This window comes from Lethenteron reissneri, chromosome 40, assembly GCF_015708825.2.
Source record: "Lethenteron reissneri isolate LAM-NWPU_2019-01 chromosome 40, ASM1570882v1, whole genome shotgun sequence".
In the NCBI taxonomy this organism is placed as follows: Eukaryota; Metazoa; Chordata; class Hyperoartia; order Petromyzontiformes; family Petromyzontidae; genus Lethenteron; species Lethenteron reissneri.
Genome location: NC_083818.1, coordinates 8,932,395 through 8,957,690, shown reverse-complemented (window position 1 = coordinate 8,957,690; position 25,296 = coordinate 8,932,395). Strand labels below are relative to the sequence as shown.

The 25,296-nt window shown below is 45.1% G+C and overlaps 1 protein-coding gene across 1 annotated transcript in view; it reads left to right on the top strand.

Moving 5' to 3' along the window:
* LOC133352494 (ephrin type-A receptor 4-like) overlaps window positions 1-1,654 on the top strand; it is a 107,880-nt gene extending 106,226 nt beyond the window's left edge. Inside the window, exon 18 of the mRNA XM_061568176.1 lies at window positions 66-1,654. Within this exon, the coding sequence (XP_061424160.1) occupies window positions 66-180 (115 nt within the window). The 3' untranslated portion in view covers window positions 181-1,654. The remainder of the gene's footprint in view (window positions 1-65) is intronic.
* Window positions 1,655-25,296: the final 23,642 nt, after the last annotated feature.

Sequence of the window (25,296 nt, the reverse complement as noted above, 5' to 3'; positions counted from 1 at the left end):
ACCACCTCGGGTTGGATAAGCAGTGCACTGACGTGTCCGCTGCGTCGTGTCCGTTGTCGTTGCAGTGACATCGTGAGAATAGGCATCACGCTCATCGGGCACCAGAAGAAGATCCTGAGCAGCGTTCAGAGCATGAAGGCGGACCTCGTGCAATTGCACAACCAGGGAGTGCACGTGTGAGATTGACCCAGCTGCCTAAACACAAGGCCCTCCCCGTCCACCGCGCGCTATTTTGAGACGGCCAAAACTTTTTTTGTTGTTGCTGTTTCATTTGTTTGGGTCATCCGGGAACGGTGAAGGAGCTCGGCGCGGAGAGGGGAGCTGTGGATTTGTGTGGGTGTTTGGGGGGGGGGGGTCCATGGGGGGTGGAGGCGGGAGGCACAGTGAGAGAGCGAGAGAAGGGGCAGGACAGAAAGACCGTTGCTTGCAGGTTTGTACGACGTGCGTGCATGTGTGTGCATCTTTGATATACGTACGCGTAGAGCGGTAGTGCAATGGTTAGTACACTGCGCTACAATGCTGGGCGACCAGGGTTTTATTCAGTCATGGATGACAGCAATGGTACACGCTACATGAAATGGCCATGGCCCTTCGCTAGGTTGAGACAACCTTAATTGAGTACTTGCTGCAGTGCATAAACATCGACACTGGGGAGACAAAGGCAGCCAGGAATGGCTCCTTGCTACACCGCCCCTTTGTATGCCATGCCGAGCTATAGTGTGTGCTCGCTAATAGCACTTGCTTCTACAGCCTGTAAGGCGAAATGGAGGCTATTTTTGTCTTTGTATGCGCGTGCGTATATACGTATATACATATATACGATGTGTGTGAGTGTGTGTGTTGGGAGCGGTAGTGTAGCGGTTAGCATGCTACGCTACGAATCCGGGGACCTGAGTTTGATTCACGACAAACACCCAGTGACGATTATCTGAACCGGTCCTGGGCTTTGCCCAGCTCGACTCAGCCTCAGATGAGTATCTGGTGCGGTGTGTAAACATCGCCACTGGGGAGACAAAGGCGGCCAGGCGTGGTGCTGGCCACCCACCCCCTCGTGTGTCGTGGTGGCCTTCATAGGTGCTAGCGAACATCACTTGCCCCAACAGTCTGTTAAGGCGATAGTGGAGGGGGGGGGGTCTTTGTCTTGTACTGTAAATACACGTGGTGAGAGATGTGGATGTGTGGTCAGGTTACATACAGAGAGAAAAACTATATACAGAAAGGGAGAACGTGCGTGCCTCTCCGAGCCCTGGATTCATGAAGTCCAGAGCACTCCGCCTCCCGACAACACAAAACAAATCCCGTCCGGCCACAAACACATCCTCCTCCTCCGCCGCTTCCTTGATGCGACCAGAAATTCGGTTTAAAACATCGGCCTGCGTGCTTCGAATGGCTACACCCAGACCCGTAAATAATAACAAAGCGGAATCAAACAGAGTTGCCGTCGAGTTGAATGGGAAGTCAAATTTGCCGCCGCGAGCCCAAGCTTTATAAAACAAAAAGAAAATCTATACACGGTTTCAATTTCGTGTGTTAACATCTTAACACCTGTTTTATTGCCAGAAAGGGTACAACTTATTCCTATACTATGGGGACCTCATTTGCCAGTAAAAATATGATAATTGGTTCTTTACCCTTCTATCTGGCAACAAAACTGACACCTTTTTGCAAGGAGTCATGTTTGCATAGACCGCAATACCTGCAGTCATAATACAAACAAAAGAACATAACTCTGATAATGTGCACTGTCCTTGAAGTTGATGTCTCGGGTGTGGACCAATCAACTTCAACTTCAAGGACAGTGCACATTATCAGAGTTATGTTCTTTTGTTTGTATTATGACTGCAGGTATTGCGGTCTATGCAAACATGACTCCTTGCAGAAAGGTGTCAGTTTTGTTGCCAGATAGAAGGGTAAAGAACCAATTATCAACTTATTCTTATATTTTGATACTGGCAAGGGAGGTCCCATGATGAAAACAGAAAATAATTGGCATTGGCGCTCATCTTCATTGGGCAGCCCCTGAAATTCCACGTTCCCATGGCTGGTCCCTGTATAATCACACGACGGTCAGCGGTTGTCTTGCTGCAAAACGATGTCCATTTTAATCAACGCAGAAGTCAGCCATCGGCCACAATCTTGCGGTGTGACCCACCGTTAAAAGCTGAACAGAATGAGTAACGACGGCGATCTGCTGCCGTCTGTCGTACATTCTGCCCTGAGTCTCACCCCCCCCCCCCCCCCACCGTGTATACAAACAAAGGCTGCTAGACACCCGGGCGCTCAATTCGACTCATTTCCTACCAACATCTTTTTACTTGGCAACAAGATTTTACAAGGGGGGCTGAGCCCCCCTCTAGCCTTATCCACCCCTTTGCTCCTGCGCTCACGCCGTCAAACTCAAAAGTGAATCGACATGTGTTGCAATATTAATGACGGGAGCTTGCAAAAATTTAAGCAATATTTCAGCATCCATTTGTGCAAACTGCTGCGTGGTGTTCTCTGAAAAGAAGTGTACGTGAATACTAGGACCATCGCTACCGTCATTTTTCAATGACCTCAATTTGAATGCCTTCAATGTATGAAGTAAATGAAAAAAACACTCCCTTTTCGATGTAAGGTAAAGATCAAATTCACATTCACCGTTTCCCGTTCTGAGACGTCCTGACGTTGCAGGGTGGGTGTCCCGTTCACCGCTGAATCTCAGAATGTGCAAGCGTGTCGGAGATAATTGTATTTAGAGATGCAATAGCACCGTTGTTTTTAAAGACATTGGACTCACCCCCGACAAGCGTAGCAACACGACCACGCTCTACGATAGCTGGCGGCAAGCCGTGCCGCGTGACCTACCGCATGGCCTTGTCGGAGCCTCGGTACGTCTTCCGATCTGAGCATGAGCAAAGGTACGTCTTCCGACCTGAAGACGTACCGACAGTTATTTAATTTCAGTTTTTCTTCCGATTCCGTTCCAATGACGTACGCATACGTCATTGGAAATGGAAAAGGGTTAACTACCAATCACCATCATCATCATCATCTACACGGCCAGCCGGTGAAATCAACTGGTGCTCCATTTCCAACGAATTTCTTTCAAATCCCGCTTTTGTTTTGTATCATAAATGTGTACATAGTGTATCATTTTTAAAGGCAGATCTCTTTAACCCACGTGTCGTTGTTAGAGACGTTCTTTTTGCTTTGAATTAAATGGATAACAAAATGTTTCGTGGGCCTACCGTAGGCATCTAAGATGCCACTCTACTGCCTCTCGACAACCCGGGTTGTTTTTGGGAGGTCCCGAATGCCGTTTGTCGAAACTTCCCTCCGACGTGTTTTGCAATCATCGACTGATCTGCATCGCAGCTAAGCTTATCACGCACGCCACACTTAACCGGGTACGCTCTAGAGGTGGGTATCACATCTGTAAAAAGTAAAATAGATTGCCGCAGCTCAGGCGCAATCCAACAGCAAGCCTGTGGAACTTGTGAACATAATGAAAGTGATATGAAATAAATACAAATGTAAAGCGTAGGCATGTACTGTATTAACTCTCATGAACTTAAAATCCTCATACGTGGCTGAAAAATGTAAATGTTTGCGTGTTGTTTTCCAATGTACAGAGTTTTATTTTATCTCTTTGTATATTCCCTAATGCTCTTGATAGCCTGGATGGATGGGGAACCTAACACTATGTGTTCTTTGCGGATTTGACTGTTTACAACGATGGACTTGTTAAACGCGCAGAATTGCAATTTATTTATTTAAGTTGAATCAATTGAAAAGAAAATGGAAAAAATTAAAAAAGTTGTTTCCTCGTTAGTTTACTTTCTTTTGTTAATTTGAGGTATAGTTTTTTTTTTCATTTTATGAAGAACAAAGCCATTTTTACGCGTGCGATTCTGTTATAGATTTGTCAGAAGTGCCCATCTCTATTTTGTTTGCATCCAATTTAAAGATGAAAAATAAAGCGGTACATGAAATAGTGATATCATTGTCAATGTCCTTTCTTATTGTTGTTACTATTATTACATACATATGTATTTTTAAACTCGGGAAGACAATGGTGGCGCAGTGGGTTATCGCACTGCGCTATAACCTCGCGACTTGAATTGCATCCTAACAAATGGCTAACATTCGTGACAAGTTATATCTGAACGCCTCCCTTCTTCGAATCGGCATTGACCACATTGGTGATGTATGGTCAAATAACCACCATCACTAACACAGGAGGATTGGGGGGGGGCGTCTGTGGATTGACATGGCTGTAAAATATAAATTACCTTAATTGTTAAGCTGTAATGTATTGCAGACACTATTCAAGGTCCACATTGTCTCCCTGCTCAAACAAGAAAATGGGTCAGCACTCACATCAGCTGACGTTTCTGAGCCACCAGCGTAAATTCTGCATTATGGCACGCTTATTTATTTACCGAGGAAAGCCAATCTTAGTCAAAAACAGTTTTCCAGGGTGATCGTACATTGGGATGTCGGGGCCAACACCAATTTTATCGGGTGTGTTTGTAGCTATGGCAGGGAACCAGCGACCCTGAAGGCAACTCATGCAAAACCAAGGGGGGAATGTAAACTTCACGTAGAAAGGTGCCCGAGTCCGGAATCGAACTCAGATGCTTCTTGTTATGAGGGAAAAGCGTTACCCAGTGCAGCACCCTGCCACCACAATGGTGAGAGCAGTACAACCATGGTGCAAGTGACCTCACGTACTCTGATGTATTAAAATGAGACTTGCTTTCACATGATGGATGTGTTTTTTTTAACTGCTTTGTATTATAATGGTACTCAAAATAAACACCCGGCTCCTTTCGCAACCCCTGCTGCAAAAACACTCATGCTAACTCTGAGCTGTCCCACTGGGACGTGAGATTAAATTAGATTCATTTCACAGACAATTGAAACAACATTAAATAGAATAGCAAAGTACTGAACGCCCTTCAACAAAAAAAATCTAAATATTCCTTTACGTAGATAACGGTGAATTATGAATTTAGATTGAACCTCCTGAACCAAGTTGTTCTTTTCTTTACACATTGTTTTTTCAGTATTTTTTTTAAGACGACAGGAATAAAATGTCACAGAACACAACCACAATTAGCCTTTGTGTTCTGCTTTACACAAATGCAGTGGTATATTAAACAGCAAAACAATGAAGAGCACCATTGTGCAATAACAATGGAAGCAGACTAAATAATAACCTGGTGTGGAGAAAGGAAAACATAAGGACAGAACATAGAATTACGTAATTGATTTAAATCATTAATCCTTGAAAATGGGTAATTTAGATTAGTTTAATTCTGCACAGATGCATTAGCGCATGGCAGAATGTGAGCCTTTGACGCTATTAAACGAAGAAACGAAAATACATCGTGCAATATCAAAAATTTGTATTTATTTAAAATGAATCATCATGGTCCAAGGGTGGATAGCCCGTTGGTGTCCACTGCACATTTCGCCATTTGTTTCATCAGCTAAGATAAATCCACTGCAGGATGATGGTCTCTTCAAGCCATTGCCATCTCTGATGTAGCTGTGGTTTAGGCGCGTCGATCGTTGGCGGGCGGATGGGGGGGGGGGGAGGCTGTTAGGTCCATACTTCACCATGCTGGTCATTGCAAGTTGATAAAGCGAGCGCATTTTGTCTCACCTCTGTCCCTCCGAGTAGCTGACTGGTACAGGTGACCAGGGGGTTCTGTGGCTGGAGCTGCACGCGGCTCTCTTAAGGACTGCCTCGAGACACGTTTGTTTATTCAGGACCAGCGTCTCTTATTCACGAGCATTCCGGCTCTTGAAATACTGAGGGTTTTGTTTTTAAACCAAATTTCAATAAAAATGACTCTTCTTGTTATTTTGGTTGCCAACCCCTGACATTGCGAGTCCAGATTACCATGGGAGTCAATTTTACCATGGGAGTGCAGTTCACCATGGGAGTCCAGTTCACCATGGGAATCAATTTTACTCTGGAAGTCCAGTTCACCATGGAAGTCCATTTTACCATATAAGTAAATTTTATCATGGGAGTCCAGTTCACCATGGAAGTCCATTTTACCATAAAAGTCAATTTTACCATGGGAGTCCAGTTTACTATGGGAATCCAGTTCACCATAGAAGTCCATTTTACCATAAAAGTAAATTTTTCCATGGGAGTCCAGTTTACCATGGGAGTCCAGTTCACCATAGAAGTCCATTTTACCATAAAAGTCAATTTTACCATGGGAGTCCAGTTTACTATGGGAATCCAGTTCACCATAGAAGTCCATTCTACCATAAAAGTCAATTTTTCCATGGGAGTCCAGTTTACCATGGGAGTCCAGTTCACCATGGAAGTCCATTTTACAATAAAAGTAAATTTTACCATGGGAGTCCAGTTTACTATGGGAATCCAGTTCACCATAGAAGTCCATTTTGCCATAAAAGTCAATTTTACCATGGGAGTCCAGTTTACCATGGGAGTCCAGTTCACCATAGAAGTCCATTTTACCATAAAAGTCAATTTTACCATGGGAGTCCAGTTTACCATGGGAGTCCGGTTGACCATGGAACTCCAGTTGACCATGGAAGTCCATTATCCATAAAAGTCCAGTTTACCAAGGGAGTCCAGTTAACCATAAGAGTCTAGTTTACCATGCACCATGCACTCAAACCTCCTTACCACAGCAAGGCAGTGCCTTTATAGCCTACAATAGTGATTTGGCTTCAATGTCTGACTCAATCATGTCACAAGTTAAAATTCTGGTCCACCATCTTTCTGGGGTCAATGGTATTGCTTTCTCAAATCCACAGTGGTTGCTCTATGGAGAGACTGACATCTGTTATGAAAATGTGGAATGTTCAGCAATGGTTTCGGGTTACCAACGGAAATGAGCATCACATCACTTTTGTTCGAGCAGAGACATGAGTCTGGACACTTGAAAGCACGTTGTGCATGCACAATGGTCCGCAATTTCTTGCATCAATTTAATGAATGTGGCAACACAAACAGGAACACATGGATTCGCAAAGATACGCAGGTTAAAAGCATCGTTCTAACTGTAACAAAAAAAGGAAGTAGGTTTGGGCAGGAAACTCGGCCAGGTGAGATGATGATCAAGAATGAATGAAGGCAACCAGGGGATGGAACGTGTCTCATGAAATTATCTCATACCCAGGTGGTAGGCAGATTGTGAGAGAGAGAGACACGGCAACGACTTGAGGAGACCTTCATCCAGCAGTGGATTGACCCTGGCGTACGATGACGAACGCGGCAACCGCCTGCGCTTTCGAGGGCCGTGACAGTATCGAGACGGGCGTGACCCATCCCTCTGTGGAGAGAAGTAGAGAGGGGCCGCTGAGAGATGATGCACGGCATTCTCTTCTGGAGTGAAAGACACACGGAAGTAAGGGAATTGGGTCACACGGAAACGTGATGCAAGATTGTCGGTGCATCGTTATTAATTAACGAGTGGCTCTAATCAAATTGTATTGGGCTGATAAATTAACCACCGCTTCAAAACATGCCATGGTCCCTCGCGCTCAAATAAGTGTTGGGAATTACTTATCCCTGTTGGCGGTCATAGCCCAGCCATGGACATACCACAAACATGTGGCAGGAAGCAGTTATTTATTCATAAAGTCAAGTCAAGGCATCCTCAAGCTCAATCAAACATTGGGAAAGTGCTCTACGTGCTGGTGAAAAATCCCTATTCCGCATGCAGGGACTATGTGATACATGCGGCGACTGCAAATGTATTCAGAGTCGATCTCTCTTGTTTGGATTGTGAAGTGGCGTGACAAAACACAAGCACAAAATTCACTGTTTCTCACAACACGCACGCCCCTACGTATGCAACCGTGCTAATTGCTGCGGCGCTTTCTGCGCTGCGACCAGTGCCACGCATGGGTCACCTTTGTCTCTCCCCTGTCCGTGTTGACACGCTGCACTGGCTACTCGTTGGAGCAATGCGCGCCTCCGATTATGTACGGTGTGAAAGAAGTGTAACGCCAGGTAAGGCGCACTGGGCTACGTCACTCGTTTTCAGAAGCGACCTGGCCACAAATGATCGCTCAATGAAGTGGCTCATCACGTGGAAATTTATACCAGGCAACAAATACTCTAAGAGCACGTTTCTAAATGCGGAGGGAGAAACCGGAGGGACCCGGAGATAAATCCACGCGACCACGTGGAGAGAGACATGCAAACTCCACACATACAGGCGTCAGGGTCGGGACTGAACCCACGACCTCCTGCAAACCAGACGTGGTAGAGTTACATCTCGCGGCCGTGGCGCCCACACTACCTGCTCATTCAGCTGCTGTGCGCTGTTTGAAAAAAAATAATGACGACAAAGACCCCCCCCCCCCCACAGCGTAAGCCTGGATAGACAATGAGGGCAGCTGTAGTCAGTGAGTCACCAATTAAGCTTTGCAAAGTGCGCAGGAGTTGGGGACAAAAACAACATCACCCCTCCTTCTGTCTCCACCCCCCCCCTCTCCCCTCGTTGAACTCACCTCAACAAGACACTGATTTCAGGCTGAGTAAACCCAAGGGGAAGCTCGGACTCTGTTCACAGACAATTTCTCACAAGCGTGTGTGTTGTCGGCAAGGGGTCAAGCATGGGTCAATGCCATTGCCGTGTATCGCACTGACCAGTAGCCTTGACAAGACGGTTGGCAAGTGATGTTACAGCAAGCACTGATGAAGGCCGTCATATCCGACATGGTGCGGTGGCCAACACCACGTCCCATCGCCTTTGTCTCCCCACTGGCGATGTTTACACATTGCACCAGGTACTTATTTGAGGCTGAGTCGACCTAGAGGAGGGCCGGGATCGGCACAATGGTCACGGTGAGGACTCGCAAACAACACACACGCGCCCACATACACAGTAAGAGAAGCTGTAATTACCACTCTGTATTGTGCTATTGTTTGATTGTGAGGCTTATGCTGCGCTTTGGGATATGATGTGACAGGTTCAAATGACAGCAAAGTGGCAAAGAGAAAATTGCAGTTCTAGGTTGGCTGTGGTTTGTGGCCTTGTCCCTAATCCATCCAGACGCCCATGCAAGCCGACAGCTTAAGGTTATGTGGTCTGTTTTACACCCAAACAAAAAAAAACTACCATGGTCACCCCACGTTCACTTATGCATTTGATGGAAGAAAACCCATGTAAGTTGTGAAATCCCTGCCTGGACAGAACACTCATTTTGCAATGCAGTCTGGAGAGCGATCGCCCTGGCTTTAGCAAAGTTAATCCACTCGGCTGGTGTTTAAACGGTCTCCAGATTCAGATGTGTTATTACAATTTTAGGAGGAGGGCTGGCAGGGGGTGTTCCACTTGCAAGGTCTTGGCAATAACTACAAAGGTATTTGCTCCAACAGTAATTACCTCGAATTCTCAATTGATGCTGAAGTCCGTGGGAAATCTTTAGCATGTAACCTACATCATAAATAAAGTGTCTAAACTAAAACGGAGGAGATGTGAAATTCGAAATGCACTTTTTGTGCGAAATGCCCTATGTTCTTATTTTTTTCAAAAATACATAAATGGAAATGGGTAAAAAAATAACATAATCTTGTAAGGCCTTTGTGTTGTTAGGCAAGCGGAAGACAGGAGACTACAATTGATAGAGCACCCAGATGAACATCTGACAGCTCTTGGGGTCAAGGTGTCGACAGGCTTGACTGCAGGTCACAAAGTTTGGAGACTTACATCCAACCAAAGAATCCACAATTAGGCTTATGAGATAATGCTTAATTTGGACATTAACAAGCGATTAGTCTGGAAATGTAAGTTGACGTAAAGAAAATCACTTCATATTGTGAGAGCAAGCAATTTTAAGCCGATGTTACAGTTAATTGTGAAGAATCAGCTGCAATTATTTGTTCTGATCTCGAGTCAAACTAGCAGCGGCTTTTTGATAATCATCGAACAAAGACGGTCACTGCATCACGCGCTTTCGGATGTGCTTCTGTGGCCATTCGGAATGTTCTTTCCTCCGATGTAAGGAAGGAAAAGCGCTTTGGCCGTGAGTGGGAATTGAACTCGGTTCGCCGGGTTGGTAGCGCTGATGCGCTAACTGCTGCCAGTCACAAGCAAACTTTTTTTCATTACTGCTGAGCTTCGATCTCAACACACCAAATTATAGTGAGGAATATCACAAATTGTTTCAAGTCAAAGTGTCTCCCCCGCTCCAATCAGCGGCAGTGCTGAGCCAGCGGTGGAATTTCCACATTACTCTGGCAGAGGTCAGTCATGGCATAAGATTACCACGATTAACTTCCCACACGTTTATAACTCAGATATATCAACTCTCAAGGTAATCATATAGGCTGAGTTGACTCGACAATTGTGATTTGAACTTGTAAACTTGCAATTGTCAGTCAAAAGATCTAAATACGGCACCAACCGAACTCGATATTGGTTAAAATTTAATAATTTTTAAACATGTTGGTATATTTTTGAAATATTTCACAATCAAAATGTAAGAATAATGGAGACCTGCAGAAAGGACAAACAATAACATGTTCGTACCACTTTATCTAACAGACAGAGCCTCCGTCCGATGGCAGATGTTCAACTTAGGTTCGGCTGTTTCAAGTTACACCGGACCTGACTCTTCTTTCCGTGCTGTGAAACTCAGAGCCACTCAGTGTTCAGAAACGGCTGAGAAAAAGCACCCACTGTTTGTCAACTCGTTCCGTCCTGTAAAACGAGTCACAGCTGTTTTATTCGTTTTAACATCATTTTGTAACACATGAGTTCTGTTTTTTTTACTTGGCTGTTGATCAACCACCGTTTCTCCCATCACTACTTTCAACCTCCGTCCAAAATCAATAGAATGAGGTCCAAATTTTGTGAAAGTATTGGTAGTTGCACCACTACTGAGGTTTTGGCGCTTGTGCTGTACATCTGCCCGATGTTTATCCGGGATGTAGCGCGTGTTTGGAATGATGTCTGACGTTTTTCTTGACGCGCCAGGAGCTTCTTCAGAAACCCAATAATATCGGAATAGTTTTAGTTCATTCGTTTCTGAATAGTCTGAAGAAGCTCCCAGGATGTGGAGAAAAATGTTGGACACGATGCCGAACAGCGCACAGCTACAACCAAGCAAACACATCGGAGGAAGTTTAACACGCCGGCTTTCGCGACCAATATCATCCACAATAGAGGTGTTTTGGGTTAGATCGCATTAATATATAAATGTGTCGTTTAAACCCGCCACCACTCAGATTGCAAATGTTGTGGCTTGGCTCTCCAACACACCGGTGTGCTGTACTAGTGACGAATTGGCCACGTTCTGTTTACGTGACAACCCTTACGAGTTGGCTGTGTCGGGTGGTGGCGGGTTTTAACGACACATTTATACATCACGCGATCTAACCCCAAAAAACCTCTATTATGGACGCAGTTCCTTTTTTTAAAGAGTGCACTAAAAGTTCTTTTTTAATGATCCAAGTTAAAATCATACTCCGGGTATGACTTAGATTGTAGTTCCTTTGAGCAAGGAAGCCCTGGAAGAGTTTCAAACTTCTGGGTCTCATCCACAGAGGCAGGCACGCTAAACAAAGTCTGCATTTGTTTAGCATCCGCCACGAGAGCCAATAGGCCGATGGACTGGAGCGGAGACACCAAGCAGAGTTGTGCTCACGGTGTCTCTCCACTGCCAAATGTATCGATTCAGTCCCAGACAGCGTGGACACACCGCGCCAGTCATAGGAATGGGTTCTGGCATTCAGTGACGGTAAAGTGATCACCCATCCACGAGCAAACGGCTCTGAGTCCCCAGGCAGCTTGGCACCTCCCGGCGCATGACAAGAGACCTCCAATCATCGGAGTGGTTGGCTTGGGCTGCCGGGTGCTCATTTCCAAGAGGTCATTCCATTGCATTGTGTAGGGCAATGGGCGGGCATTTGAGGTCCTGGCCAAGGTAGTCAATATTTCCATTTGTTTATGGTTCAAAAGAAGGCCGATGCCCTCAGTGAAATTTCGCATCAAGGTTGAAATAAATGTATTAAAATCAGTAGCTGCACCTTCGGTCAAGCTAAGGTTCAATTGCCCCAACCTTTGCAATTCTCGTTAACTTTAGCTTTGAATTGCAATGTATGGCACGTTCAATTACGGCTGCTCTTTACTTATCGTGTGGTGTTTTATTAATTAAAATGTTCGATAACAAGCATGTAAAGAATTAGAAGAGCTGGTTGGAGCGTTTTGATTCACAATTTGAGTTCAAATCCCGGTCGGGGTTGACTCTGCCTATCACCCCTCTGGGGTTAATAAACTTTGTACAATTTAGTGTAAAGTCAAAATTTGGAACTCCAATGGCAATGGCCAGACATATCTCCAGGATGACCACCACATTGTTTGGCACCGAACGGATGAGGAGAACCGCTAAGATGATTAATCAATTTGCAAAATCAATGTATTACAATCACGTGCCTTATTGCCAACACATTTGTATTCGATGCTTTGTGAAAGCTGTGCCAAAATTGTTCACGTACATTGAATATGTGCGCACACACACTCGTTGTAAAATATGCAAATGGTGCATTGAAGAGTGAAAAAATATAATAATGCAATGTTGAAAGTTATTGTTTTTTATGCAGTGATTTAATTGCTGATATTAGCAGTTCAACTTGTTTTTAGCCAACATCATTCAAATCGGGGCATTATGCAGGCTTTATTAAATTAAAAATGTATACCAAATACTTGCGTTGCTATGAGGCAGTTTTAATTAATCGTAAACAGCCTCATAATTCAATATTCCTTAGAGCTTATTATATATTTTATTTATAAGGTGGTGTTTATAATAGAAGTAAAATTATTTTTTCGTAAATACCAGTTGACTAAATGATTAGACAATACACTTTTTTAGTTATTGTGTTAGATCTACTGTGTACATGTCATCTTCATATTTAGAAATGGAAAATAAGACATTGACCATGCGTCATTATACGCTCTATAATTGACAGAACGAGCATCTACTTTGGCTGAGATGGCACGCGAAGGAGTGAAGTTATTGTCTACCAGCTCGGGCGGTGGTTTCTTAACCTTTATTGCAGCCTTCCACTCCCTTGGTTCTCAATCGTGAAACAAGGATTTATACCATTGGAACCTCCTTTCTGATGGTGCATTGTCTTTGAGTTGTGCGCCTTTTGGCGTCATCTGGTCCAACACCATGTGAGACTAGGCTCTAAGGAAAGTTGTCTCGGGTGTGGACCAATCAACTTCAAGGACAGTGCATACATTATCAGAGTTATGTTTTTTTGTTTGCATTATGACTGCAGGTATTGTGGTCTATGCAAATATGACTCTTTGTAAAAAAGGTGTCAGTTTTGTTGCCAGATAAAAGGGTAAAAAAAACAATTATCATATTTTTTACTGGCAAATGAGGTTCCAATAGTAGGGCAACAAGCTTTGGATGGGCACCTGTGAAGAAGAAATTGACGGCACATCATGTTCTCCCATCTTAAATGAAATGTCTATGCTTATGCCCGGCCACCAATAGTCTCACACCAACAACCGCATGCAGGAACCCAATTAAGTCTGAGTCCACCATAGCGGAGACCCGAGGCAGATTCAGAAAGGACGTTCCGCTTACGCTGAGCATGCCCAGGGATCAGACCCGGATTGCCGTGATCGTAGCGCAGCGTAACAACCGCCGCACCGCTTTTCTTTAACGCACACGCAAGACGAAGGTCAAACGCACATTCGTGCTCGGCTGTTGGGGACAAATAATGTTAGCGAGCACCTATGAAGGCAGACATGGTGCACGGGGGGAGAGTTTTCTTGTTTGTTTGGCAGCGCCACGTCCAGCCGCATTTGCCTTCCGCAGTGGTGACATTTACACATCTAACCGGGTACTCATTTAAGACTGAGTCAATCAAGTGTCACATACCTTGCGCGAGACTAGAGGGAACCACACTATGGATCGTTGTGATTGTAGCACAAAGTGACAACCACTGCGCCATCATTCCTTAACACGGATTCAAAGATCCCCACCCCAACCCCGAAATCCATACAGACCGCTGGGGCAAGTGCTGTTAGCGAGCACCTATGAACACGCGCATGCCACCGACGGAAGCACTCCCTCCTCCTCCTCCTCGAGAAGAAGAAGAACACTGTCTGTATATGGCGGCGATAATTATTCATCTGCCAAAATCCCTCCATGAATGGCTCGGGGAGTCCCCACCCCCCACACCCATCCATCGCTTCCCGGGCGATTGTGCCGGAGCACAAAGCGGGACAGGGCACGGCTGGGGGGGTGGTGGTGGTGGTGGTGTGCGGAGCGCGGTGACGGCCGGGGGCTTCAATAGCAAAGGAGGAAACGCCTGAATGTGGGGCATTTTCACGCTGTCTTCCCAACGACCCTTCTCCGTTCCGCTCGAGCGGGCTGGAGGGAGGGAGGGGTTGGAGCTCGCGGCGCCCTGGGATGCGCCCTGGGAAAGCGGTGGGCTCACAATAACCCCCGCGACGAGCAGCAGCAGCAGAAGCAGCAGCAGCAGCGGCCCCATTGTCTCGTGCTGTCCCTGGTGTGAGAAACCTCAACGCGTGGCCTCCATCGGCCGCGTAGTCTTTAGTTCTTTATATTTTTTTGCGCATGTGTCTCTTTCATCTTTCCCTTGTGTTCGTGTATGTTTCTGTCGATTATTCGAACCGGTCCTGGGCCTCCCCTAGGTCGACTCAGCCTCAAATGAGTAGCTGGTGCGGTGGGTAAACATCGCCGCTGGGGAGACAAAGGCGGCAGGGCGTGGTCCTGGCCACCCCACCCCCTCGTGTGCCGTGCCGGCCTTCATAGGTGCTCGCTAACAGCACTTGCCCCAACAGTCTGTTGAGACTATACAGGGATTTTGTCTTTGTGTGTGTGGATGCGGTAGTGTAGCGGTTATTGCTACGCTGCGCTACAAACCCGGCGATCCGAGTTCGATTCCCGCTCACGGCCAACACCCAGTGACGATTATCTGAACGGGTCCTGGGTCTCCCCTAGGTCGACTCAGCCTCAAATGAGTACCTAGTGCGATGTGTAAGCATTGCCAATAGAGAGACAAAGGCAGCCGGGCTTGGTGCTGGCCACCCACCCTCTCGTGTGCTGTGTCGGCCTTCATAGGTGCTCGCTAACAGCACTTGCCCCTACAGTCTGTTACAGGCTATATGGGGGATCTTTTTGTATATATAGAGAGTTGATGTACCAGTTTCCACATGACAACTTTTGCTAGTGCCTTTGTGCCGTGGCCATGATCTAAGTAAAGAAGACTAAGTCAGAGCGACGTTCGTCCCTTAACAGTCTCACGACTGGAGATCTGTAGAGAAAGAACTCCAAAGCTCATCGGGATTTTTCCAGGGTGAATAACGGATTCTGACTGATACTTCCATTCGCCTTCTCGGCGTCCGTCTCCCGTCCTCAACGAGTGATGCGTGCGGCGTTGCGTGGACATTCGAGTCGTGCGCGAGCGTGTTTAAGTTTGTGTTAGATTCTCGATTTGAAGTTTTCGTGACTGCAAGGATCCATACTCTTGGTTCTTTCGGTAAAGTCACGTAGGTAAAGAGAATAAAATATAAAATGAAAAGTAAAATTTTATCTTGTAAATAAATAAATAAAATATACATTTGTATCTTCTATTTTCATTTTTCTTTATCGAAATAACCAAGAGTATTTGTGTTACATTATCGCGATGGCAAAAATGAAACCCACAAAAATAAGCACGCGTGGTAAATAAATCGTTCACGCAGTCGATTCATTAACACCATAGCAACCTCCAGCACTCTCACCTTAGTGCAAGACATCTTAGCAGCAATCTTAAAAACTCATATTATTTGGGTCTTTCGGTAAAGTCACGTAGATAGGTTCAAATAAAATAATAATAAAAACTACGACGCTTCGATCACAACACAAGCGATCGTCATCGCGATCGTCATCGCTTGTGTTGTGATCGAAACGTCGTAGTTTTTTGTTATTTTCTTTGAACCTATCTACGTGACTTTACCGAAAGACCCAAAGAATATGAATTCCTGCAGTCACGAAAGCTTTAAGTCAAGATGTAATCTTAGCAACGTCAAACTGTGTATCGTCGACACATCGCTCTCGTGTTCAGGGATTCGGACCTCACTGTAAACCGTGTACGATGATCATATCGTCATTTTGCAAAACATCATTGTGACGATCGTTGCTCTGTTAATTTGTCTTAATTATTTAATTTCCTGACAAAACAATTTTGAAAGCAATAAACGAAGTTCACAACCAGATATATTTCAAACTAAATAAATGATACCTTTTAAATTAGTGCTTCGCACAATGTTTTACATCGATTATTTGACTAATTTCTCTACACCTCTGTATGAATGCTACTCCGTAATTTGCCATCTTTAAATTAAAGCACTAGGCTTTGCCTCACGAGCGAATCATTATAATCTATGTTTACAAAAGCAGACATTTCTACAGATGTCACGATTGCTACATGGATCGGATGCGTCGAGGCCCTATGAGCCTCTTGTGAACAAATCTCTAATTTCCTAGCATCAATACCCTTCAGATCCAGGTAACCTAAGCAAATGGGGATACTCTGTGTAAATTGGTTTTAAATCGTTGTATATAGAGGCTTGATTGATTGACTTGCCTTTTGAAACAATTTGACTTCGTAATTGACGGTGCTGGGAATTCAGCAACGCGTTTCCCCCGTGGAGCTGGATTAACCAGTCCTGAAATTCCACATCGATTTCTCAGTGTAATTGTGGACGAAATACATGTTTGGATTTGTTATCAAACGTGGAGCTTTCATGGAAATTCAACGCATGTCGTGGCTATGATAAATATTGTAGATATTTTGTCAAAAAAAATATGGGCACACTATTCAAACTATTACCGAAAAAATAGTTTTCTCCAAACGATAAAATGCTGCCTAAATTATGACGCATCGGAAATAGTTGTCTGTAATACACACAGTTACGCGAATCTGGTCACGTGCTCCACATCTCCCAGATTATATGACGCTTCCCCAACTTGTTATTGAATACACAGAGTAAAACAAATTGTCTTAATGTTGGAAGAATATTCTATTAAAACAACAGTTTACAAGACGGTTCAAATAGCCTAGCAGTCTGCATGGTTGCCATTAGCAGCATCTTGCTAAAGTTTGCTGTTTCCCGCTATTTTGATGGCAACTTCACCAGCAATGGTGTTAGCCAATTGGAAGCATCAAGTGACTACAGAAACATAACGCGACAACCTCTGCACACTTCATTATATCAGAGTTGTGTGATATCATTAAGGTAATATATTGCAATTAAACATCTTTTTCGTATTTGAATGATACGCTTATAAAATGTGTGTGAGGATCTGAGTTCAGGCTAATTGATCGTGCACCCCTATATTTCTTATTCATCGGGGGCACCCTTGCGCTACTTGGGGTTCGTCAAAAAAGAGTAATTTTATATCTGCTCAAATAACTGATGCATTGGCAGCATGACCCTATGGTGGATATTCCACATTCCTATACCCGGAACCACCTCTCAATTGGATATCCATTGTTAACTTATCACAAGTGGTGGTAATATTATTGATGATTCGACCAGGCGATGCATTGGTTAGAACACTTTGCAACGTTGAACTATTCAAACATGTACATCAAGAAGTGTCCACGATTAGAATACAATTTCAAACATCAAAGTATCTCCCTGCTGAAATGAGCATGGAGTGGTGGGGAAATCTGTTGGCAGTGCTATGCCATAGTTAACATTTCCGTGCCAGCGGAAAGGTGAGTCTGATGGAACATTTGATCTCCAATGGAAAGGGTGCATGTTTAAATCATCGTAATCAAGGGGATTGACTCAGCCTATCCTCTCTTTAGGGTGGCCAAAACGGCACCACGTAGTTGCATGTATGTTGACCTTATTTCGCACCGTACGTAGCCAACAGTCATAATTATTTTATCGCTGCTGGAAAAGGACAACAAACTAAACACAAAACGCAATTATAGTAAAAATTGTGCACGGCCTCGATTGGAGATTAGAGTATCCCCCATGCGTTTTTAAGCAGTGAAATGTTTGACAATGTACCTTTCTTGTCCCGCATTGTAGTATGGGTATTTTTACACTTGCATTGTATTATTTCCATTCAGCATGAATATAGATGAGCAATGTTTTGTGAGAGCCCAACCAAGCACAAAGGAGAACTTTAAAGAATTGTGTCTAAAATAACTGTCATTATATTAAGTGACCCTGTCCTATTCTGTATTTCTAATGATGAATTTAGCCAAAGGTATTCTGTATTGAGATATCTTAAATTGCTTGTTTTGACTGAAGCCTGGCTCTAAGGGGGCACTTAAATGACTACAATTTTAAATAGATAATTCGTCAAAATGTTTATAAAATTTATAAATATTTCGATTTAAAGCTTTCGTGACTGCAGGGATTCATCTTATTGGTTCTTTTGGTAAAGTCACGTAGCCGTCTGCTTGCGTTGTGGCCGAAACGAAGTGAGAATTATTTTATTATGTTTTATTTTTATTATTTTATTATTTCCCTTCTACGTGACTTTACCGAAAGAACCAAGAAGATTTATAAATATGTTGTAGGTGACTCAGTGGCTCAGAGGGCCCATAATACCTTCGTCAAAGTCCCGACTGGGCACCACTGATATCCTGGGTTAGAATCCAGGGTAGCCACTTGCGATGAAACCAGTTTCTCAAGTGCAATGACTCGATCAGTAATAACTCCACAAAAAAACCCACAATACTTTTATATCGCTGGCGAGATGTTAACTACCTCGCATTGGTATGGAGGAGGTTGTGGATTCGTTCCCGACCCTGACTCCTGTATATTTTGAGTTTGCGTGTTCTCCCCGAGGTCACGTGGATTTTTCTTCGGGTCCTCTAGTTTTTTCCCTTCAACATTTATAAACACGCGTTAAGAGTATTTGGGTGCTATACATGTCCACGTGATAAGTCACTTCATTGAGCTATCATTTGTGGGTGGTCGCTTCTGAAAAAAGAGCTAGAAAACTCAGTGGGCCTTACCTGGTCAAAAAAAAGCTGAGTAGTTTACTTTACGAATACATTGTTGTACTGCCATCACCTGGCCACCTTCCAAACTACGTTTACAACACCTGGTATTCCTTGGCATTCTTCCATTCTAGTATTAAGTAGCCTCTGAGATTGGTTGCGTAATGGCATCAGATTACGTTATCGTATATCGATTTATCTTGGCTAACACGTGTCTGCAAAACAAATATCTTCAGAGCATTGAAGAAGTCACCGTTTCGTGTTTGGTAATGTTAGGATATTTAACTTAGGTGCGATTAAATGTTCAAGTATATATTCCAACCACCACCCCCTGCACGAGATGAGCAATGGGCATACAAATTTTAGGACAAATGTTATAATTCCACATTTCCATGGTGGGGGCAAATCTCTCCGCAGAGCAACCACTTTTGACTTATTTTATTTACCGCAAAAGAATGATGGCGATGCGTGGCACTCTCATATCTAATCCAATTTAAATCGGTTGAAATAAAGAGGACATTGACTCTGCTTTTAATATATATATTCGTGTTGGTGTCCACATTTCCGACCGAATCTTCCCCAGTCATGCATCACACTGCTTTTGCTATCTCTACGATGCATGCTTCCAGATTTATATACCTCCAAATGTTCCGAGGCATTGGGGGGGGGGGGGTCATAACATTAGGGCTGTGATTTTTCAACTGCGTAAGCACCAGAGAGAAATATTTCCTCAAGCGCCCTACCCTGGAGGTGAGTGCCCCTTTCCTCAAGAGACCTGTTGCACGCGCCTGGTCTTTAAATTATATTCCCTGCGTCTGCTCTATGATAAATGAAGGCTGGCATGGGATTCGGGCTGTCCATCACTGTCGCGAAGTCTGTATGGCAAGACTGTCAGACTTTCAAAAATCGTACGGGTGACCTCAATTCACAATGACTCACTTCCAACCACTCGTGTGTGTGTACACCCGTCTCTTGTCCCCGATGTGTCCACATTCCAGGCCAACAAACAAACCGAGCACCCCTCCTCCCAATACTCACCAGGTTACGTAAATATAAACAAGGCCGAGCTAAATAGATGCCTCTCGCAATCGTGTTATCCGTCCAGGTGGCATCGTCGTTCGAGTGCTTGTCCCAGCAATCGTAAGGTTGTGAGTTTATAAATCCTGGGCAGGTGTCAGCTGAACGCATGATCTTTGTGAGCTCAATAAAATGAGTACTGATATTGTGAAATGTATTCCAATGAGTTGTTGCTCTGGGGACTGGGAGGTCATTGATTGATGTTCAGTCGCCCGGGTTGAAGCAACAACTTGATAATAAGTTGTGGTTTCTCACTTAACAGACTTGGTCGTGCGAAAGGCTGTCATCTTCCACTCCGCATCTACACAAACCACGGCAGCAGCCGCGGATACACGATGCACGAATGGTAAAGAAAAAAACAACGATATGGTGCGTGACCGTGGTCTCCCATGCGTGCGGTTAGCTACGTCCGGTGCAAAAGAAGACCAACAGACATAATGACTCAACGCTCGATTCACCAATACGAGACACCACAGCGATACACTCCACACGACTCCTGGCGAAATTCTCTTGCGCAACCATCCCGCTGTAAAATGATTGTCGCTGCTCAACATCAATGGGAAGAATTGCCGCCAATGGAAGCGAGCATCGAGCCAGGCTTGTTTGAGCAATGGGACACTCCAACATTGGCTTTCATATTCCGTTGCATTGAAATGATTGTGGGCGATGTGAGTTTCCCCAGCTGGCTCGCTTTAAAAGCATTCCGAGCGGCTGTTGTTGTCTACCTGCATACTGCAGCGCCGTTGTCGTTTTTGGTACGAAATCCAATAACAGATCGAGATCAGCCTCTGGGCGAAGAATTATGGTTACAAGCACACACTGTATCTTTGTATTTATTTTAAGAATGCAAAATGCGACTTTTCGGATGAATGATGAACAGATGGAATGAATAAATCTCCAAACCAGAGAGACGTTTGCCAAGCCACATGTTATTGCTGCTAAGCTTGCATTTATACGAATACATTTCAGCAGCCTGTCTAATAAGACTTTATATATTGAAGTGGACAATTTTAAAATAGAATGTGCCTTCCTGCCCGTGCGTTTATCGTTACCCCTATTAAATACAAAAAAGCGCGTGTGTGTATACATAGATATATAAACAGAGTGAGAAAGAGGGACAGGACACACGCTCGCTATAAATTGTTTAGACGTTTGGCCCGTTTGACAAGTTTCAAAGAAGCCATAAAGTGCCACGCACCAGTGGAGCTTTGGGACAGATTAGTCAGTGGGAAAGCGTGGACGCAATCAGGCCAGCCATCTATCAAGGGCTAATGTTTGAAGTGTGGGGACCCCAATGTAAACGAGCCGCAGGTTTTTTTTCTCTCTCTCTAAACTGGTGACTTGGCAGTGGGTGTCAGAGTGGAGTGGAGGCTGGGGGGGAGGGAGGAAGAGGTTGCGTGGGTATAATAGAACTGGGGTGCGATGGGGAGATCGCAGACACCAATAGAAGCGGGGGTGGGGGTGGACTTAAAAGAAAAAGAGTGCCATGCACACAAACGCACATAAGTTTCCATATTTAGCCTTATAGGCTGCGGGGAGTTGGCAAGGTGAGGGTGGCATCTATTACGGGAAAGCATGACAGTGGGGCCATCCTTCGAGATGTTGATGTTCACCCACCACACCGGACCGGCCACTCGCTTAAGAAGGCTGCGTTGTCCTCGGAGAGACCCAGGGCAGACTCAGATACCACACGTGTCGCTGCTGTCACGTGTTGTTTCTGGGAAGTAAAGGCCGGGATGTCAGCTGGGTGCGAGGCGAGCCAGTAGACTGATTCATGTGCCACCCCGTGGTGCTCATGCCAAAGACAACGACACAGATCCCCCGCGTAGCCTCAATAGGCTGTTGGGGCAAGGGGTTGTTAGCGAGCACCTATGAAGGTCGGCACAGCACACCAGGGGGTTGGGTGGACAGCACCACGCCCGGCCGCCTTTGTCTCCCCAGTGGCGATTTTTACACACCGCACCAGGTACTCATTTGAGGCTGAGCCGACCGAGAGGAGGGCCAGAACCGGTTCATATAATCGACACTGTTGTGTTGGCTGTGAGCGGGATTCGAACGCGGGTCGCTGGGTTCGTAGCCCATCGCGCTGACCGCTCCACTACCGTTCTCCACTATATACACACAACAACAACAACCGCCATTCGCCACTAAGTGGTGGTGACGTCACCAAGACGCTTGTGCCAGGCCAAGTGCACCTTGAGGCCACGTGAAGTGTCGAAAGCCCGCTGGCAGGAGGCCACGGGGCAGACCCAGCGGGTGCCACGGGTCGACTGACCGAGATGACCGAGATGACTGGCTGATGCACTACCTGTGCCCCCTACTGTACCAACTTGCTGTGCTTTAGCCACCCGGCGCTCCGCTCGTTGTTGTGAGCGTCGCTCCTCCACCCTCCGTTGTTGTTGGAGGGCGACTGCCTCCAACTGCCCAGTAGCGTCCTTCACGAGCCTCCTCCACTGAGGCCGATCTTGACACCGCTGGTACCAGTCATCGGCATATACACACACACAGACACACACAGACACACATTCTCCTTCTCGCACACATACAACACTTGCGCGGAACGATGAAGTGCATGCACTCTTGCTGTTTGTTTTGTTTCAAAGTCCAACGAAGTTTACATGAGAAATAAAAACAACTTAGCAAAGCAGTGCTGTTAAGCGTGCCATATTTGCCCATGCCCTCATATCTGTTACAATCGCTCTCATTTTGCGAAGTGTTTTTTTAATCGTTCAGGCTAAACCCACTGAGATTTAAACTCGTAATGCTTTCCCAGGGACAGCGGCTGCATCAGCCACCACCAATCTAACATTTGTTTCATTAAAGAGCCACAATTGACACTTAGGTCCAGATGTTAACTACCTCGCCTGGTATACAGGACATTGTGGGTTCGATCCCGACCCTGACGTCCGCTGTATATTTGTAGATAGCATGTTCTCCCCGTGGTTGCGTGGATTTTTCTCCAGATTCCCCGTTTAATTTTTTTCCCTCCACATTTAGAAACGACTATTTGGCTACAATACATTTCCACATGATAAGCCACTTCGTTGGGCTATAATTCTTGGCCAGGTTACTTCTGAAAAAGAGCTGTGTAGCTCAGTAGGCCTTACCTGGTAAAATTAACAAAATATTATAGTTTGTTGAATAGTTGTACGCATTACATTGTTCTGTTGTTGGATTTTAGGCAGGGCACTGGGCTTCTGATTGAGGAGGTTCTTGGGGCAGGGAAACGTTTATATCAACGCTTAATTTAACAAAACATGACTTTATACAGCACTGCGCAACAATATTTTTACTGTTCTTAAATAAAAGCACACACAGGGGTGAACTGGCGATGGGACTATGAATCATTTCTGCAATGTTATTGGAAATTTTTAAGAGTAAAAACAATGGAATGTGATATATGATGCACATGCAATGTATTCTTGAAGCCTGGCAGTAAAAAAAAAACAAGCCAGTGAAGACTGTTGTGTTATTTTTTTGTGTCGTGTCATGTTAACAAATTGAACTTAAAAGGCAAACGTGTTTCTTCTTGCTCAACTGATCATGGGATTCAGCACTCATCTGTGTTGGTGGCCCTGGTGAGAGTTTTGAACCTGGATCAGTGGTGGGAATTCAACCATTCCCATGCTAGGGGGCAAGTTTATCCACGTGATGACGACTGTTGACTTTCAACAATAAATTATCTCCAGGAGCATTTGAGGCAACCCAGCTTCTCCAGTCCTTCCTGTGTTTTTGTGCAGTGATTGACCTCGGCCCCGTTGCATCTTTCACAGTCCTAAAGCGCATGCTGCTGGTTCTGCCTCTGTTCCGTCTGTAGCCATTCTATTGCTCTATTTGCGATTGTGCGCCTGTCAATTTGAGGAAGGTAACCGAACCACGTTAGGCTTTTCTTTCAAATGTTCTTTTTTTCCAAATGTTACCCGAGTGGTGCATTCTGGGTGGCTTGCCCGGTTCCTCGCCGAGAACAGGGGTCGACAAACCAAAATAACAAGTGACATTCTTTTTAGAATTCGGTAAAAAAAAACAATATTTCAATAGCCGCCAATGCACGTAAAAACTAGACGGTGGTCCTCAATAAATAACGTCACGAAAACAGTCACGAAAGAGCCACATGCGGATGCGGAGAGTGGACTAGAATGATAATATGAATGTCATATAGTCAAGAAGGTCACGTGCCTCTCATAAAGGAGAGGATCTGATTCTGAATGTTTGGACAATTCCTTTTAATGATGAGTTTTCACATCGGAGGAAAATTGGAGAACATGGAAAACCCCCGGCAATGAATCACTCAGAGATCCACACAGATGGGTTCATGGGCCCACATACCCTATGCCTGCCATTTCACGGTGCAGTGTGTTTGTAGAATTCACAAATCCGTGCGATCCACCAAAGCTCGCCAACCTAAACACTGGATTGTAATTTACATTCGTCAGCCATTGTCATCCTGTTCACATGAAGGTTTCCAATCTATTATTATTGTTGTTATCTTTTGTTGTTTTCTTTAAGCTCCGCAACAAAAGCACAGACAGCACGTTCGTGTTGTAGCAAATGAAGATAATTGGTGACAGCTCAGACAGGAGTTCCATCAGTCGGCTCAAAGATAACAGCTCTAAGCAATCGTGACGTTCCTATCAGTTTCAATGTCGTTAACATAAGTTAGTGGTTCCCTAAGGTTATGAAAGTGGTCTACCCCCCCCCCCCTTCAAACATGTCCCCTTTTGAATTCGCCACAAAGTGGTACCCATTTAACCGACCCTCAAGGTAATGATGCGAAGAATCAACCCTCGACCTGACCCTGGGTAAGCGTTCTCACCATGACACCACAGGCAAAGTATACCCATTCAGCCGTCATGCTGGGAGATCGAATCAAAATCATCCACTCCTGGAATGTGTTAACCGTTACACCACGGACGGGCCTCCCATGTTCCGCGAGGAACAGCAATAGCTTTCCGAAAAGAATCCCTCAAACGGCCGTGGCTCGGAGCGTTGACGTGAGCACAGTGCGATCATCGACCCAAACATTGGCCGCTCACGTTACTCCGCGCGTGGCGCGTCTGTTGCGCTGCGAAGAAGAAGAAAAAAAAGGGCAGCGGCCTTTTCCCCGCTGATTCTTGGCCCTCGCCCATAGGCAGACACGCGCAGTGGGCACAGCGGGGGGTAAAAGGAGAGCTTCCCCAACAGGCAAACCATGCGAGCGAGCGAGCGGAGCTGTCGAAGCGCACCAGGATCCACCGCCTGCT